This window comes from Dermacentor andersoni, chromosome 1, assembly GCF_023375885.2.
Source record: "Dermacentor andersoni chromosome 1, qqDerAnde1_hic_scaffold, whole genome shotgun sequence".
NCBI classification, from domain to species: domain Eukaryota; kingdom Metazoa; phylum Arthropoda; class Arachnida; order Ixodida; family Ixodidae; genus Dermacentor; species Dermacentor andersoni.
Window position 1 is genome coordinate 53752493 of NC_092814.1, and position 19984 is coordinate 53772476.

Below are 19984 nucleotides of genomic sequence, written 5' to 3' on the forward strand. Positions count from 1 at the left end.
AAGATAAATGTGTTTAGCAAGAAGCATCTGGATGAGCCGCGTTTCCATGGCCCAGAGCCACTTGTTTTCTCTCCACACAGTCATTATAACACCTCTGTTCCAACCCTCCTTCCTGGCGGTAGCCAATCACACACAGGTCACAACCCACCAGGACAACAGCAAATAAAGAAGCACAAACAACACTGTCGCAGACAGAATATTGGACCGGTGTCCCCACCAAGTTCCAGCGGGCGCAAAGGCAAAGAGAGGGTCTGGCCGTGGTAATGGGAAAGGAGATCTTTACTCCCAAGTGGTTTTCTCCGCTGCTTCTCAGTATAGGGCAGGCACCAATTCATGGTAGCTTTCTCCCTGGAAATGTACATAAGCCCTTCACGTCATCTCACCTTCCCCAAAATGGCAACTCTTTCTTCCCTTTATGGCACTTCTTCTATTACGAGGGTAGCTTGTTACGGGAAAGTTAGCAGTGCCCAGCATTATGTGGGAACTGTCCTCCAACTACCTTCCCAGCGTGGCTCTCACATTGTACTCTTGTACGTGACCAACAGCATGTTGTCTACTACAGTCATAACATATATATATATATATATATATATATATATATATATCATAATGCCTGCGGCAGAGAGGATGTTCCACATCCGCAGTGGTAGCTCGATTGGTAAGAGCATTGCACGCGTTATGCGAAGACGGGATCGTTTCCCACCTGCGGCAAGTTGTTTGTTCACTCATTATTTCCATTAATTTATGATTTCATTAATAAAATTATTAAGTACAAGTAATTTCCCCTATGTTATCCATGGTGTCTCTGTTTGTTGGCTTCTTATGATAGGATTAATAAAAATCAGGCCCCTCAGTTCCCTTTCTTTTTGTTCATATACAGGGTGTTTCAGCGAACACTTTCAAAAATGTTTAAGAGTTGCCTGTGCAGATATCACAACTCTAGTTCATGAGCTGGTCTACTCAAAGCGGCGGACAATACATGCACAAAAAATTAAGATGCAAGATCGACTAATTAATAAAAATTCACTAATTAAGTTTTTTACTAATTACATTATGGCCCATATTGCGATTTACAAATTCTAGCCGTGGAGTTCGCAAGGCAGATCCACTTGGAATGAGTTTTCAAGATGACACCAGTTTCAAGATATAAATCTATATCTATATAAGTCGGTGTGGTTGAAGCGCATTGCGAGAGATGGCGCGAGTGTGGCTGTGCTAACGCCTACTAACGGCGGGGTTACTTGGGCGCGGAAAGGAGAAGGCACTTCCTCTTTGGCTTGGAGTCGGCAAGTGGCGCGGACGTCCAGCACGTGCGCCGATCCATGCTTCTGCGAGACCGTTTTGCGAGGCCTCGTTCGAACGCGCCACCGTTCGCGTGACCGTATGCGCGAACGACCAGGCGTTGGTGTCCAGCACGGAGCGAACACGTTCGCTCGTTATCCGGTCGCGGTGAGTCGGACTTTCGCGATTTCTCGCGCGCCCATCGGCATGTTTTGTGGATAGCAGCTCGGCTAGCAGGCATTGATCTATGAAAGGTGCAATAAATGCCCTTGTGATTGTTTACACTACTGTGTTGTCGTTCCTTTGTCCCAAGAGCACGAGTGAGAACCCCACACAGTAAAATAAGGGCCAGTAGCCCCTAGAGATTTCAAAGTGTCGTGTCTCCCAACACCCGTCCATTCTGAAAACTGCTGAGACGTTTAGTTAGGATGGCATCTCCACAGCAGTTGAGCAGCATGTGTTACAGCAGGGTAGGGGAGCCTCAGCTATGCGATTGGCCACGGCCGTCTGGTGTTGAGCGATCGGGCAGTGATGAGACGCTCTCCCTATGTCCATAATTATCTGTCAACTTCGTTTTTGGTGCATCTTATGCGCCCCCCAACCCATTTTATGCACCCCCCCCCCATCCTTCCCCATATCCATCACCTCAATCCCCATCTTCTGATTCTTTTCGGTTAGTCACTGTCGCACTTTTCAACATTCACTGAGTTGTTGAATGCCACGGCGGCCCCTAAAATTCCTATATTTCTGTTTCTGCATGAACTTCGAGGCTATTCACCTACCTGCCCTCCCACCTGTTTGCTGTGGCGGCTTCTTAGCTACGCTGGCCCAGTACCCCCGTCCTAGACATATTTTGCCATGTGCAAATCAGTGTTCTGTAGGTTTTTGTTTCTTGTCCCATTCTTTTCACTGTTTTCATTCTTGACAGTGTGTACGAACTAGCCTAACAGCAAGCTCTTCTCAAGTTTATTAAGTTAATGAAAGTTACAGACAAGCGAATGAAAAAGAAGGGAAAAAAAGGGGGGGGGGGGGAGTGCTCCTAGGAAAGCAAGGCACAATATTTTCAGAATGCTTTTCTTCCGCACAGCATGGTCGATGATTCGGTCAAGTACCAAAAATGAGAAGCTCTTCAACGACACGGAGGCCTGGTGGGAGCAACAGTGCCTCCCAAGTTTTATGCATGCACTCGTCCCATCTTTATCTGTAAGTGGAATTTTTAGCGCTGATCCCCTCTCAGCAGTCATGGTTAACACGATCCGGAATGAGGCAGAGGCACACCATGAGTAGGGCCGCAATGTTCTGTGCATGAGAGAGGGGATAGCCCCCACGACCCCCCCCCCCCCCCCCATTTTGGACCACCACTTGCACTCGCCTTGCTTTCAGATTCAAGCTTTCCTTTTCATCCATGTCACTCTTTCAGAGGCCACTTCCTAAAATTTTCTGTTCAGTGGCAAAGGGGGATTTCATCATAAAATGTCAGGGGGGGGGGAGGTCAACCCCACTCCCCCTTGCTACGCCAATGCTGGCAGAGCAAGCACTACAAATTGGAACAGCAAATACCACAGTCAGCACTTTTAGCTTGACCAATGGGACTCATACATAGTTCATCAGTGATCATCTCTAATCCAAATGATCAAATGTTTCACATAACCTTCATAAGATAGGTTGAAAAGCTGATGTCAGCGTGGTATTCTCAGCACCTGTACGGCTGTCTTCACTCAGCAAAAAAGTAAACACACAGAAGAAACCAACGGATGTCTGTGCTATCAAGCATAAGCAACCGTACGTCCCCTGCACGGAGCAGGTTGTTTATTCAATTCCGCAGACGTGTGATAAGGTGTACATTGGCCAGACAGGTAGATGTCTGAACACAAGGCTGACGAGCATAACTACCACTGCTCTAGAAAAGATACCGGTCACCTTGCCTTCCACTGTAGGGATTGCTGCTCTGCAATGTCAGATGGTGTGTTTTACTTTCCTTCTTTCACCTATTTTTTTTTTGCTTCTTTTTTGCAGTGCAGTATGAAGGCTTGTGAAGTATGAGGTTTCATGCAGCATGATGGCTGTTAGCTTGTATGAGTGGTCAAAAATCTGTGTCATACCCTTTAATGAAGTGCTCCACGCATGCGTTGGAATTCGTATTTATGTATGCTTATCCAGCAATAAACCGACAGCTGTAGTACAGCACTCGTGTTTGTTCACTTTGTGTTACGTCCTTGTTTCGAAGTGTGCTGCCATATTCCATCTATTTTGTCAAGTTTTCTGTTCAAGTTTTCTGTTGTGGAAGAGCAGAGCAAAAGGTTACAACTTTAGGCCCATAAAGGAATTTGGATACCCCCCTTTCTACAAGAGACTTACAAAAAAGCAGATACTACTTTGTCATGTGTCATCCCACGTGAACGCCTTTCCGGTAGATGTCCCCTAGTCCAAAGGCCTTTGGAGTGCCCGTGTGTCAGGGGTATAATCCTCCTTGCCATGCTTTGTTGTAGAGGTGAAAAAGAATTTTGCCGGCCTTCAGAAAGAGTTTGGCATCATATGCCCTTTGCATCAATTGATTTACTGCAACAGTTACAGGCTCCCACAGTGAACACCACCATCTTCTGCAGAAAAATTTCTTTACGATGCAAAAATCATTGTCCTTGTCTACTTTTGTATTGTTTTTTTTTCAGTTTTGGAAATGTGCGCATAAATACTACCTCTCTCAGAGCCTGTGTGGAGTGCAAAACCGCACACAATTTACCAGGCGCCAAAGTTGCATGAGAGAGAAAAGCATGTCCATCTCCTAAGTGCACATTGTTACACGAGAATGAGTTCAAATGCCAGTGGCATGCAATGATGGGCAAAGTTTTTTTTCTTCACTCTATGGGACGGGTGGACCTGAGGTAGGCAACGTGGCCTGATGACAACGTGATGGAAAGCATGCAGCTTTTAATGACAACTTCATTGTCAGCATGACAGAATGGGTAGACAGGCAGACAGCCACAGCTAACCCACTTTTTAGCTTTTAACTACTGTGGCAGTAAAATAAACAGCACTTCATAAAGAAGGTACAAACGAAAAAAAAAAAAGATAGAAAATTGGAACATGTGTTCAGAACTCGCACTATCAATGAACTTTTGACACACCTTGTAGTCCTTGAACTGCATATGTAAAGAAGTAAATGTGTCAGTTCATCCTAAAAAAGTGAAGAGACACTTGAACATGGAGCCAGATAAAAAAGATAGTCCGAACTTATATTCCAAAAGGATTCCATGTGTTATCATGACAACCAAATGATAATCCTTATCAGCAGATTTATTATCCCAGCTAGCTTCATGTGTAAGTAGAAATACTTCTTTGAAAATTGATAAAAGGTAGCAATGAGAAATAAACAAAAGCTGCAACACAAAATAAGTCTCCTGTGGCGTTGCTCAATCTGTTCCTACATGCATACTATGTAAATATCTATATGTAAACCCGTGAGGAGTTCAGGAATAGAGAGAGCTACTACACTGTTTTAGGTGCCTGCTAGTGCACGTGCAGCTAAGCTACACAGGCAATGGGTGTAGCATAGTTGACGCATACAATGTTTGCAGGTATAGCTGGCAGAAACGGTATTCGAAGTGGTAGGCCATTGGGTATGCTAAAACACTGTAGACAATCATTCATCACCTGCTACTAACTAGAAATTGCTTAAATGTTATTAACAATTTTTTTTCAGCTGTGCGAGAACCCAACATACTCTGAACAATAAGCCTACTGTGTGAAGTCGGAAGCTGCAATGCAAAAGGGTGTTTGCAAACCAATCAACATCACAGATGTTACAGTAGTGCAAGATGAGCAATAAACTCACATGCTGCCTGGCCCTCCATCAACAGCTACCGAGTGCTGTTCCCAAGGCTCATCGCGAGGCAGCTCAAATTTTTGCACCATGGTCTTAATTGTCAGTTCAGGCACAGGTAAGACCCGAGTAGCATTTCTTCTAATTGCCTCTTCTGTAGAGCAGAGCAGAAATACCTGGCAGAAGCCCAAAGAGTCTGAAAGAGCAGAGAGCATGGCAAAGTGGGTAGATATACACAGCATGCCCTAGCAAATGGCGTAGCTCTCACTTGGTTCATGCTTGCTGATGGTTCAATGCAAGACACAGCATGTCTCGCATTGCTACAGTAAGTACAGCCTTTGTGAAAAGTGTGCGGGTCAACATACATGTGATTTGTGCTGTTGCCAGGGTGTGCAGTAATGCCACCTGTTATAACTCAGAAGTTACATGGAAGCTAGATATTTTGACAGAATTACTTGTCTTGTTCAGTTAATAAAGCGAACAACACATACCACCAAAACTGGGATTTCTCTTTCCCTCTCCTTCATCTTTCACATGCCAAACCATGCAAGGAAAACAAGCATTATTCTGATTCAGGCATATTATGTCAAACTACCACATAAAAACAAAGGTATTTTCCTTACACTTTGCAATAGGTTCTGTTGCAAACATTTTTATCTTATTTAGTTTATGCCAGGAGGTCCATCATTGCAGAGTTTCACTAAGGGATATCTCTTGGCAAATAACTGTACTCCATCTGTGTATCTTAGTAGCCTATAATCAATGAACTCACACCAAAGATCAATCTATGTAAAAGAACCCTCTATCCCACACTTAGATCTTCTAAAGAGCTGTGCTGCTCACCACCTGTTCTTTAAACCTTGAGGAAGGAATGACTTTGGCCCCACAATGTTTAGTGTAATACATCGCAATTTTGGTTAGACACTGTTTGATTTGTAACTGAGAAGCTGTAACAGATATGTATTTCAAAACCCACTGCCATTCTAATGTCTGTGTAGGATTACTAAGTGCGGCAAAATTGCATAAATAACCAAAAAATGGGGAAAACACCTTTCATTGCCCCGTTTCCCGCCTAAACTCTGCAGCACCCTTGTTCTCCCACAAGCTAGACCCATGAAGCACTGGTATAAATGACAACTGTAGACTCACACTTCCGGGCCAGCCTGAACCACGCAGCCCGCATGCTGCGATAGTAGAGATTGTCATCAACCATGATCAAAGGCTTCTCATCAGGTTGCAGCTGCCTTCTTGCAGTCTTTAAGTGGTTAAGCATTTTCTTCACAGGGCCTGTACACATAGAGCTCGGCTCACAAAACTCTCCACGAAGCCATCTGATGTAGTGGTCGGCTGCTTCAAGCAAATGCTGACGGGATTCCTTAGTGAGGCCTTTACTGTGTGCCTGTGCCAAAAGTTGCCATAAAACAAAGCTGATAAGCGTAAGGACCCCCACACTAACTGCCCACGGTGCCAATAGCACAGGGTAATGTCACTAAACAACATGTAGTGGCAATATAGTAAACCTTTCATACCAATACTCTTCGACATATCCTAAAAATTTTCATTAGGCTTAAGTGTTTAGGTAATTCACACTCCTGAACATTCAAACTTTTTTGTACATGAACCTCTGAAAATTCTTTAAACTTTTAAAGTGTTTCACACATCCTTTACTATTATTATTACAACTATTCTATTTTTAATGGCCCATTATCAATGCCTAATTCATGGCAAATGAGTCGTGAAGCTTCATACAAGTGTGCCAAAATAATTTGAAACTGGGGCAGTACTAGCAAAATTAGGTAGTGATTTTCTCGTCCTATTTTGTTCAGTAACATTATCTGTCCCTGAATCATTTACTTGATATAATTAAGCAAGGTTGATTATTATTTGAAAAAAAATGAAAAAAAAAGCACTTGCCAGAAAAAGTAACGCATCACTTTCGATTGATTTTTCAACATAGAGATACTAAATCAATTATTTAAATATTTAAGCATTTCATCGGTGCATTGATCCCTTTTAAAGTATCAAGAATAGCTCTAAATAAAAAAAAGCAAATCTAAATGTTTAAATTTGATTTTTTGAACTACAAATGTGACACACAGGCACTTGTTCTTTCTCCTTCTCCTTCGTAGTTGTACACCTTCAGTCCTTACTTGCCACTAATTGAATACTGCAGCTTTCTCTATAGACCCTATTTTCATCACTACCTATGTCAAGTGCCACCTAAGGAGTGTTGTAAAAGTGGCCCAATATTAAGCTTTGAAACAAATTGCTGAAGAATTAAATTTGGCAGCTACGTAAGCTACATTGTGTAAGACCATTTGTTCGGGTAAACACGTAATTTTAGATATAAATTTCACAGGTTGCAATTAGTTTACTGATTAATTTATGATAAGAGTCAGACTATATTTTACAAATTTGAAGGCACTCAATATTCCAGGATAATACTTTATGTGGACTTTCTACTCCCTGTGGGCAACAGAAGTCAAATAAGGAATGTTTCTGGAGCAAGGACACTCATTTTTTTATGTCATCTAGTATCTCAATCAAACATTGTTAATGAATTCAAACCTACACGTTCCTGTGAACTTCTGAATTTTTAAAGATTTCTACAGTCCCTCTGTACTCTGCAACAATAGTAGGTATCGTACTGTGCATCAGCACCCAGTAAGTTAAACCTCAATATAACGAAATTCTCTATATAATGAAATATTTTACTTTTTATGACTTTTTGTCCATAGAACACCATGTATTCATAACCTCAATATAATCAAGTGCATTTATACACGATTTGAATATAATGAAATTTCACTGGCGCCGCGAAGGAATACTGAGACAATAAATAGAAACTTCCACGAATGCAGTGGCCAAATGGTTGAATTACAAGGAGCTGCTTGTGAATGTACCTCTGAAATCACACGCCGTGCGACGAAGAGCGACCACCTAAGCACAGCAGTTCCATATAAAGTCCAAGTATGATAAGATCCTTAACAGTACTTATTGCAACCCCTACACCAGGTGCCAAATTTCAGGATTTTTTCCTTGGCAAAAGCAGCAACGCTAGACACAAACCTGTGACTTATTAAAATCCTGACTGGATGTAAAAATAGCAACATTTCAGTATTGGATCCGAAAAAGAATGAACTGGTTTAAATAACAGTATGCCACTGCTGTGGTTTTAAGAGTAATACACTTATGCATGTGACTCTACACTAGGTGTTAATGTACCAGTATTTTGGATGTCTCCTTTTCACCTTGACCGAGTTGCTGCTGCCATAGCTTGGAATTGAACATGAGAAGATGCGCATTACAGCTGGGCCACTATGTCATTACAATCAATATCTGTTGCTACCAATCAGTTGTCTACAAAAATAGAAGTCCATGGAATAACAGGTCCAGTCATTAACATATTTAAGAAGCTATTTATCTAAAAGACAACAGATTGTTCATTGATCAGGTGTGTTTTCAGACACTAAAATAACTAATCAGGGGTTACCTCAGGGATCCATATTGGGACCATTCCAAAATATGTTTCACCCTCAACATGTACATTATACGCTGACACAACAATCTCCGACAGTTGCTCATCATTGGTAATTTCTAAACTAAATAAAGCAAACAGTGCATGGCAGGTGCACACAGAAACAAGCGGTGCACCCACGATTAAAAGTACACTGACCACAGGTTCTGCAAAAAAAAATTTCCTCGATGCCTTCCTCGATACCCAAAACTGAAGTTGCAACATTGTAATCAGTTTTAAGTTGTCAGTCCGAGTTGGCAAAATAATTTTATTTTGTCCCGGATGTAGTTTTAGCTCACAATACTATGTACACTATAATTTTCCCTGGACTGGAAAATGAAATTGCTCATAGTGCTTGTGCACAGTTATCTAGAAGCTTACAGGTCATTATGCAGTGAGTAATAGAACAATGCCTCAATGCCTTATATTCCCCATTTCTAACATAGATGCATCTTTACTGTTTTCATTTTGCTTTTGTAAGAGCATGTGTATGAAATGTTTAAATTTGTTGCATTACTACCAGTCACTGAGTTGTTTATTCTTCTATTTTAGTGTTGCTGCTACTGTACATAGTGGTATTTTGTACCAGTGCACATCTTATTATGTATTGTTTACATTTTCACCATATTTGTGGTTTGGCAGCTTGCTCTTTCAACTAACACAAGTTCATCCCTACTGAGATACTTGTTAAGAAATGCTGTGCTCTTTCACTGTTTAGCTGCATCATGATTCCAATATTCTTTTTTTTTTTACTTATGGTGCGTACCTCCGATTGGATTGTAGCTTGTACAACATGTGCTTATATTTTTGTATTTGCTATTTATGAACCCCCCCCCCCTGCTTGGTCCAATGTGACCACAATATATTGTAAACAAATTAAATAAATAAATGGTTGCAAAATCTCCATTACACTATTTAGAATACACAACATTACCAATCGAAAACAAAATGTTTTAGTAGCATCCACACAAATAATCTTAAGACACTTCAGATTGAATATTGTCTCCAAAATTTATTAATATGTACCAAGAGTGCAAGAGAAAACAGTTTTATTCTTTTATCAGTCAAATCTCACAGTGTCAACAGGCAATATTGCAGGGGGCATTAAGCAGAATAAAACCTATATTAGCAGAGTTGCACTAGACATGTGGAAGTTTGTTGCAATGCCAATATGTCACCTCATAGTGGATTCTCTTCAGCTGTTAACAGAAATGCTTTGCACAAGGCTACATTGTGAAGAGGCTCGCTGTTTTCCAAGCACAGTGCACATGAAGCAATGCCTATTGTACCCGTACCTCTAAAATCTTATTAAAGCATTCACACTTGGAGTACGTCGTGGACGCTAACAATCTCTCTCTCTCTCTCTCTCTCTCTCAAACACACACACACACACACACACAAACACACACAAACTTTTCCTATTTTGTTTTGCTCCTCAATTTTATCTGTCAAAACTAAGCTCCTGAATATCTGTCAAAACTAAATTTTCAAAGACAGAATTAAACGGTACTTTAAGCAGAATATTTGTCAGCCTATTCAGGACAATTCTGGGTTCTTTCTCGTAACAGCTCATTGTTTCAGCAAAAGTGTCAGCTGTGCAAGCTAAAAATTGCTTTAGGTGTAGTAAGTGCATCAAAACCATGCATGTTTCTGATATAGAAATGTGCTGTTGCATGATCTCACTGAATTCAAAAGGCATTTTGCATAGATGCACGCTCATATTAGTCTTGCAATTGTTGTTCCACAGGTAAAAATAAAACAGTCATCATTTCCTTTGCCCCAGCAAAAGGTATAACAGAGAGCTTAGTCATGTAAATTAAATTATAGCTTCACAAGTCCCCAAGTGCACTTGTGTGTGACCAATAACTCAGTGATAGACACATAACTCCTCTGAGTAAATGGGCCACACATTTTGCTCCTATTCAATCCCCTAGATTATGCAGCAAGGCATGTGGTTAAACAACACTATGTCTTCTTGACTTCAGTGCACAGCACAACACAAGGAAGAGCAAGATGTTTTCCGAGTACAAGTAGATTTAGGAAAGGCCAAATGCACAAGGACAGGAAATGTAACATTGCTTATCTCATTAGTATGGACTGTCACAATGTGTCACGGCTCTAGTTCTGAAGAAGACATTTTCAGAGAATAGATGGTGGCACAAACTTGAACAAAGACAAAGAAAGAAAAGACAGGACAGACGCTTTGTGCTTCATTTGTGCTTGTATAGGTTTACACTACTATGCATTCTCCACATCAAAACTAACAAACCCAGCAACAATCTAGTCCTCCTAAATAAAAAAAATTCAAAGCTACAGTATGTATTGCATAATGACAAGCTCACGTCAATGAGGTAAATGGTTGCCTACTTCCCATAGTTTTGGCAGCACCGCAACAGATGGTGTACAGGCCACTGGCAGACTTCATTGCATGGAGTAGCTACTAGATGTTTCTCGTAACTTCAACCAAACTTTTGAAAAGGTATGAAAACCACAGGCAAATATGGCACAGTGTTCACAATCGTCTTGGCTTACTCCGACTATTTCTTGTACTGCTCTTAGTTTGCTAATTAAGTTCAATTCACTTCGGCATATAATTATATTTATAGAAGCTGTTCATCATGTTCAGAAACATTCAATGAAGTTGTTTCCAAGTGGTTTTTATACATGGTTCTTTTTACTCGGGCTCTCAAGAAAACCTGCAAATTAAGAAAAAATGAAATCACATGTTTGTGTACTTTGAATGCAGCACCCTCAATTGTACTAAAAAAAAAAAAAAATTGCCAGGACAGTTTCTGCAAAAAATGCAACATGCCTTAGCATCCAGTGTAACATAGGCAGCCATGTCAGTATCCTTTGTGAAGATGAAACCTGCCAGAGTCTTATTTGATAAGTAGTGGTCTGGCACTCAAAGCCCATAAAAACACTACAGCCCACTTGCAGCAAAAATGCAGCTGCTGTTACTTGAAAACACAGATGAGAGCACTGCATCCCAGGTGTGCAAATGAGCAGTTACATCATTATTCCATATTTCATGGTCATTGCTGTGATTAAGAAGGGTGTAAGATTGGACTTGTTGGTAAAACATGCTTTAAAGTTTGATTAACAGCGCAAGGTCACCAGAGAGGATGGAAGAGAGAACAGTGCTCTCTGTTCTCTCTTCCGTCCCCTCTGGTGTCCTTGAGCTGTTAATCAAACATTGTTTTGATCCTGGAAGAAACCATCACATTGAGAGAGCTTCAAGACAACTTATGCCCTAAGACAATACAAACTTATCTAAATTGATTCGTAACTAAGTGCACTACAGAAAAATACCCTAAGTAACTAGAGACTGTGGGCAATATGCCGTTGGTCGCAATCGCCCATATATTTGGTTCAAATTATATGAAACACCCAATATGTGTCGCAACGCTCGTGTTTCAATTTTGTCCGAGAGCGCAATACATTCGCTTGCCAAATCATAAGTACAACATATTCTTCTGTTGGCACTTAAACATAACGCCACTTCCGGGACAAAATTCCAATTTCACGAGAAACATGCTCTGAAACATAGTCCTGTAAAAACTCGGTGTTCCGTGTTTTTTATTCTAAAATAAAGAACAGATTTCTCACTTCGGCACAAATGAGGTAAGAACAACAAAGGTGTTACGAAAAAAAAAAAAAAAACGCCAGTAGTATGGCACAATGGCAAGTTCTCGCAATATATACGATGGCAGTTTGCTCCAGCGTTGCACAATGCAACAGCTTCAACATGTTGATATCGTCTGCGCGTATATAAAACCATTGCTGTTTACCATTTCGGCTTGGGCATCCGTACTCACGAGTTCGTCATAGCAAATGACACATGGGTACCAAGGCAAGCCGCGCGCTGGCACTATTCCACGACTTTCCAATGCAGTACAAATGCTTTGTACCAGCGTCGTTTTCCCACTGGCAGGTAAGCCACAAAAAAGCGCCAGCGTCGATGCATGATCAGTTGTCATCACTAGCATTCACGTGCGATCAGAGTTTCTCAGTAAGGAACTCTATGCGTGTAATGTCACGGTAATACCGACCCATCAAAACACCGGTGTTCGAGAATGGAGCGGTTTTTTACAGTACGTTAACGAAGGGCCCGCCTTTTTCTTCTTTCTGCGTGCGCTTTCTTTTGCGCTTCTTTCTGCGGGAAAAAATTTACGTTTATTCTAGCCATAGAATTTTTCACTATATAGTGTTATCATAAAATAAAGAACAACTTGTTATATATATGGTGTTATAGTAAGAACCTCTATGACTGTAGCATAAGAAAAAAAAAATCGAATCCCGGCCACGGCGGCCGCATTTCGATGGGGGCGAAATGCGAAAACACCCGTGTACTTAGATTTACGTGCACGTCAAACAACCCCAGGTGGTCGAAATTTCCGGAGTCCCCCACTACGGCGTGCCTCATAATCAGAAAGTGGTTTTGGCACGTAAAGCCCCATAATTTAATTCAATAAGAAAAACATAATCAAGGAAACCGGAAAATTAACTGCTGACGTACTTCCGGCAGTCACTCTAGTTGAACCACCGATCGTAACATTCGTAGGTATTCTCTACAAAAAAAGCTCGTTCCAGGCTTTGCTAGCTTGGCTCAGATAGCAAGTACTGTAGGTGCGGTGCATAGAGTTTCATACAATTAGGGTGGGGAAGGCCGGGGTGGCCCGGGCCACCGTGCCAGGTACTGTACTGTTTGTGGCGGAAGTCACATGCCATAAAAACCCTATGGCATATTTTGGGCATGTTCCTCCATGACCTCATTGACCTCATTCATGAACGGGTTAACCAGTTCGACTACGAAGTTTTGTCAGGCTCCCCATAGTTGTATGAAACTCTATGAGGCTCCCAATTCCGCACACTTTACGCTACACCATGCACACGGCAAACAGCATAGGTGTTGCTAATGCAGCCGCTTGCTTTTTGCGACTGGTAATGATGTCCGTACATAATTTTACTGGTGCTAGCACGGCAGCTGTAGTGGCGTTTGCCGTCACTGCTCTGGTGATCCAATCTTAGAATTGTTCGCTTTTGGGCTGGTGTTAAGAGGAAGCTTTAGCTCGGGTGCTCCTATCTAAATACATGTAAAAAGAGAATTCGTTTTTCTCGGCAACCACTGCACTAATTTTGACGAGGTTTGTTGCATTTAAAAGAAAAACTTAAAGTCTAGTGACTGTTGGTTTCGAATTTTTGAGTTAGGGCGTCAATCATTTATTAAAAACTGGCGAAAATCCGAAATTTTCAAAAAACAAAATTGTCTAGTTTACAACTCCTTAACTCCTAAAGAAAAAACAATAATACAATTCTGTGAAATTCATCTAATATAGTACATCCAAAGCGGACAAAATTGATGTATTACACATGAATCTCAAAAAATGTAGTAACATGGAAATACAGCTTTTGCAGAACCCTTGTAAACAACGTAACAAATTCACGTAAGATGTAAAATGACATATCGAATTTGTCCGCTTTTAATGATCTAATGGATGCTGTTCACAGAACCGCGATATCTGTTTTTGATACACAGCTATCAACTTTTAAAAATAGTGCTTCTATTTTTTTCAAGCGGTCAAATATTTGAAAATCGTTTTAAGAAAATTCAAGCCCTAAATAGAAATTCCGCTTCCAACAGTCACTAGAATTCAACGTTCTCTTTCAAATGCAACAAATTTCATTAAAATCGGTCCAGGGGTTATCTCATAAAAACGTTTTTGCGTTTTACATGTATTTGAATAGGCTGCGTCGGAGTTGGGCCCGAGCTAAAGTTTCCTCTTAAGTACAAAAACTGCGCAATAAATTCCAACCATGCACCAATTTTGATCGGCGCCTCGCCACTTTCGGCTGTAGAAAGAAGGGGCACGCGCTGCGCTTTTGCGGGACATTGCGTCAGACCTGTCTTCATGCATAAGGCTTCCTTCTATCATTCCCAAAAACAGCTACCGCAGCATAATAATAGTGATTTGTCACTTCTCCCATACAAACTTAAGAGCCCTTACAAGTGCCAAAGCTGAAAAAAGAAAAATACGTGACTTTTCGCGCACAAGACACAAACAAGGTGTGGTGGCAGACATTATGGTACGAAATACAGGTGCATGGAGGAAGGAAATCGTTTTGTTTCTTTCCTCCATATGACAGGTGCCACAACCGTGTCAACAATTCATACCGGTATCACACGTACACTTCTGATCGCGATCGGGACCGATCCGGATCGAAACTCTCGACTGCGATTGGCTCTCTCGCGCATCTTGTGGCAAAGGAGCCAATCACGCCCGAGAAATTCGATCCGGATCGGGCTTGATCGCGATCAAAGGTGCGCCGTGTGATACCGGTGGTATACTCCCGTTTATGTGACATGAATGACGCGAACGTTTTTGCTAGCCCAATTAATGTACTAGTTGTGGAAAAATCACCCTTGAGAGGACGGGTAAAATTGTGTGATTATAGTTACGTCATGGCCATGGAAGGCAAAGCGATCTGAACTAAAGTCCCTAAGTATTTTTTCTGTTTCTTTAGAAAGAAACAATCTATAGAAAATTTAGTCTGGACTACACGAAGAATGTGAGGTAAAACTGTAAACATAAAGCTACGGTAACTCTGCGGCCTGAAAAATGCTAAATAAAGAAATGTTAATAATTGGGAACAAATAACAAATTATTACCTTTAATAATCGTCTCAGCACTTGTAAGGGCATTAAAATACACGTCATGATAAATGTGTAGAGAGCACGGCAGGGTAAGGCGCGAAAGCTCGTCCTCAGTTGGACACCCTGAACGACCCTGACTGCGCGCAGCGTGTGACGTCGACCTACTGGACTCGTGAGTTCCACATGGGCCCGCAGTCATAGTCACGTTTTGTCGCGTGCTCTGCTAGGGCTGTAGTAGGCACTGCCAGTTCATGTAATCGCTATCGTTGGTGTTCTGGCACGCAAAATCATTGCGTAACATTTCGAAGCACTTTACTTATCGTTGCTAGCCCACTGTTACTGTGGGTTTCGCTCCTGACGACCAGAAAGCGGAGCGCTTGGGGCCGACATTAGGCCTACGAGCATTAGATACAGTCGGTGCGAACCGGTTACATTGAAGTATTTATATTTTAATTTAATTAAGCATGGCTTCCACTGGATATAACTTAGAGGAGTCCAACGCCGATAGGAATGTGGAAATCTGGAAGATCAAGAAACTGATCAAGAGCTTGGAGGCCGCACGGGGGTAAGTGACATTTTCCCATGGTGTTTGGCATATGTTAGGGTTAAAGGCTAAGCCTAGAGTGTCTTTCAAACCGGCGTTCTAAAGTTTTCATGCGCTGATCATTCGTAATTTCTGTGCAGCAATGGCACGAGTATGATCTCATTGATCATCCCACCGAAGGACCAGATCTCCCGAGTGTCTAAAATGTTGGCCGACGAGTTCGGAACGGCTTCCAACATCAAGAGCCGGGTGAACCGGCTGTCAGTTCTTGGGGCTATCACGTCTGTGCAGCACCGGCTCAAGCTCTACACGAAAGGTGAGCGCAACTCTTTGCGGTGAGCAGTGTCTCATTCGTCATTCACCATGCAGTGCCACCGAATGGATTAGTCATCTACTGTGGCACGATCGTAACCGAGGAAGGCAAAGAGAAAAAGGTGAACATCGACTTCGAGCCGTTCAAGCCAATTAACACGTCACTGTACCTGTGCGACAATAAGTTCCACACAGAGGCCCTGTCCGCTTTGCTTGCCGATGACAACAAATTCGGCTTCATTGTGATGGACGGCAACGGAGCCCTCTTCGGCACCCTTCAAGGCAACACACGCGAAGTGCTTCACAAGTTCACGGTAGATTTACCGAAGAAGCACGGACGTGGAGGTCAGTCTGCATTGCGATTTGCTCGGCTACGTATGGAGAAGAGGCACAATTATGTGCGCAAGGTAGCCGAAGTGGCCACCACACTTTACATAAGCAATGATAGGCCAAACATTGCGGGCCTCATTTTGGCAGGTTCTGCCGACTTTAAGACCGAGCTGAGCCAGTCAGATATGTTTGACCCAAGGCTGCAGGTTAAGGTGCTCAAGCTGGTTGATGTATCATATGGTGGTGAAAATGGCTTCAACCAGGCCATAGAGCTGTCTGCTGAGGTGCTGTCCAATGTAAAGTTCATTCAGGAGAAGAAACTTATTGGCCGCTACTTCGATGAAATTTCTCAGGACACTGGCAAATATTGCTTTGGTGTAGAAGACACACTGAAAGCTCTTGAGATGGGTTCTGTTGAAATCCTGATTGCGTGGGAAAATCTTGACATTGTACGCTATGTGCTGAAGAACCACACAAGTGATGAAGAGAAGATACTGCACCTGACCCCTGAGCAAGAGAAAGACAAGAGCCACTTTCTGGATCGAGAGACAGGTGTTGAACTGGAGCTGGTGGAGTCAATGGCACTGCTAGAATGGCTGGCGAATAACTACAAGAATTTTGGTGAGTGACTGACAGCTTGTGAAGTAGTAGCCCTTGCTCATCAACTCTTTCCTATCGCAGGTGCCACGCTAGAGATCATCACAGATAAGTCTCAGGAGGGCTCGCAGTTTGTCAAGGGTTTTGGTGGCATAGGAGGCATCCTGCGCTACCGTGTGGACTTCCAGTCTCTCGAGGTGAATGACCTTGTGGATGACTTTGATTTAGATGACCTGTAAACGTCCAGTTAGCTCCTTCGGCACTTTGATTAGTGGCTGCTGTGCACACGGAGCTGTCGACTATTATAACGCACACTTGGCCAACCCGCCTGGCCTTCCACCTGTCCTGGGCGTGCTGTACAGTGTTCTACAAGGGGGAGCAGCATTAAAGAAGTTGGGGACGACTTCTACCTCTTGCTGCCCTCCCCACTTTCTTCAGGCCAGACAGCATGTGTGCCCTGCGCCCTTCGTTTGAAGACTGCTTGTGATGGGGAGGGAATTCCTAGTGAATTGCTATCGAAGCAGTGCTGCTGCTGCCTTTCCTGCACAAGTTGACTTATTTGTCACTTCGAAGTGTAGTTGTGGGTATGGGATGAACAAGTTGTGTGCCTTTTGGCAGTGAGGCAAGCGGTAAACTAAGATGCCCATGCCAGGAACTGTATGAAATTACAGTAGAATTTGTATTTTTACAAATGGTCTGAATGAATGCGAATGAATTTTTTTTATTTAAACGATGGTGTGTGGCTGTGTGTGTACAATGGTTCTAAATTCCTCCAGGCTTGTGGCTGTGGTTATTGCAATCATATTCTTAGGCACTCATTTTATTGACAATACCATTGTTAGCAAGAACGTATTTCCAAGTGGACAGGGTACGCACATACATTGTATGATCCTGGGAGCTATGCAAGATTCTTATGCTGCAGTTTCTCTCTCTCTCTCTCTCTCTCTCTGGCAGCCTAATTCAGTGCAGTGCTTGTTAAATCTTCTCGCCCTGCTTTTTTTTCATTTTTTCGCCTCGGAGGTGGTGTTGGTTTTGCAGATGATCGTCTGAAATGTTGTGTGTGCATGTGGCATAGGATATGAATACCCCGGACCTGGCTGTGCTCGTGCAGTTATTTGTTTTGTGCATGGTGCTGAAGAAACTGGGACTGTAAAGAAATGAAGAATGTATTGACTACAAATGGCATCAGAGGTGCATGTAGATTGAATGCCTGCAGATGATGACACTCAGTGACGCATCAGTGGCGTTTACAGGCAACTTATTGTTGCAGGAAAATTTTGTTCAATTAAAGTTGGGGAGAACAAGTACCAAGTCTCTCTCTCTCTTTCTTAAACACTACTATCTGCATGCTTTTGATGATTGGCCTCTTTAGCTGAAGGAAGTGTAGGAGAATTGGTACATTTTGCCACTCCTAGTCCGCAATGTTCTGAACAACTTGCTATGAAGGCAGGCAGAAGAAATTTTCTACACCTTCTGCATGCCTTCAGTGCAGGTGCAGTAAATGACTGTTATACACGTGGCTGGTCGAAAAAATTTGGCAATGCTTTAGAAGTGTATTTTCAAGCAAGCAGGAAGAAAATACCTGCTGTACATTTCCCATGGTAGAGCTTCATTAATTTTCTGGATGTTTTGAGCGAGGTAGCAGTGTAAGGAACGCTCGTTCATTGCAGTGAATAATTTTTATTCTTGGTGCAGTGCCCAACTTGTTTTTAATGAATAACCTGCATACTTCATGGTGCCTCTGTTGAACTGTTGTCTTGTTATGATGTGCCCTTAACTCATTAGCGCCAAGTGTACTTCTGAAAGTACATCATTTTCATTTGTAGATAATTAAAGAAACATTCTGTTTTAGTTAGTATGCCATTTTGCTAAGGGTCATGCCAAAATGACCACATTGTTTTTTCTCGGCTGTATAATTTCTCTGATCTTATAATCGTCAAAATTAGAGAAGTGCTGAACTTGGCAAGTAATGCCGTGCATGCAGCTCATTTTTATCATGCTTAGTACTTGCTTTTGAAGCCAATATTTGTGTGCAAGTCTTGGAAAAGAATGTTGTAAATGATGAATGCATGAGATTGCATATACAAAGCATCTTTATAGCTTCACAAGAAAATGCAAGTGTACTTTATAATAAAGTATGCTGGGCCTATGACTATGCTAGTAAGGTTTGTTTGCTCTCAAAGCATGTTTGATAGTTTTTTACCTGTATTCAGGCAAAATATTTGTTGCTGGCTGCCAAAAAGCTTCACAGGAGGTTGCAGGTATAAAGAGCTTTCAGTAAGGCTTCGACTGGGGCTAGTTTATAGTGACATGGTTCTGTTCACTGCGCTATACAGTATAGTGCAGTGAACAGAACTGTATAAAGAGAACAACAAATGCATCAACATTGGTATTTCTGCTCCCAGTTTCTTTCCATCCACAAAAATGGCACAATCTTGTCTTCACTTCCAATAAATAGCAAACTGTGTTGGACTAAATTTTAAGGGTGTGCAAATATTCGAAACTTTCTAATAACGAGTTGAATAGTGTCCTATTTGATTTGGTCTTTGAATCAAACGATCTCTACATGTGAATATTAATACTTTTGAATATTTCAAAGTGTCACCTGCAGCCAGTCAAACAAAATTGGAGCATAAGTATGATACATTTTCACCCCTGCAAGCATAGTTGGAAAAGTATGGGAGAGGCCTTTGCCCTGCAGTGGGCATAACCAGGCTGATGATGATGATGACGAAGCATAGTACATAAATATAATTTAACGGAGTGGAGCAGGCTACGTTGCTCGGGTAGCCATATTTTACAGCCTATACAGCAATCATTCGCGCTGTCTCAAGAGTGCATGCGAAGAAACTACTTGTTTACCTCTAATGCTCCATTTGTCCTTTTAATAAACAGTGCTTCGTAACCTACTATGTAATGAAACAAAAT

The 19984-nt window shown here is 42.0% G+C and overlaps 2 protein-coding genes across 3 annotated transcripts in view; one reads left to right on the forward strand and one right to left on the reverse strand.

Annotated features, from left to right (window-relative positions):
- The window catches only part of Pstk (Phosphoseryl tRNA kinase), a 48743-nt gene extending 35820 nt beyond the window's left edge, over window positions 1-12923 (reverse strand). The window contains exons 1-3 of one of the 2 annotated variants that reach the window (XM_050193435.3): window positions 12410-12923; window positions 6251-6500; window positions 5114-5297 (exon numbers count right to left, since the gene is read on the reverse strand). In XM_050193435.3, the coding sequence (XP_050049392.1) occupies window positions 5114-5297; window positions 6251-6500; window positions 12410-12607 (632 nt within the window). In that variant the 5' untranslated portion in view covers window positions 12608-12923. Of the gene's footprint in view, window positions 1-5113; window positions 5298-6250; window positions 6501-8326; window positions 10970-12409 lie in introns of those variants that run through there. The other variant, XM_055061492.2, reaches the window with a different exon arrangement.
- A 2496-nt stretch (window positions 12924-15419) lies between these two features.
- On the forward strand, window positions 15420-19209 carry eRF1 (eukaryotic release factor 1). The gene is made up of 4 exons (XM_050193416.3): window positions 15420-15838; window positions 15958-16133; window positions 16187-17080; window positions 17141-19209. Exons 1-4 carry the CDS (start codon window positions 15738-15740, stop codon window positions 17293-17295), a joined length of 1326 nt encoding a protein of 441 aa, XP_050049373.1. The 5' UTR covers window positions 15420-15737; the 3' UTR covers window positions 17296-19209.
- Window positions 19210-19984: the final 775 nt, after the last annotated feature.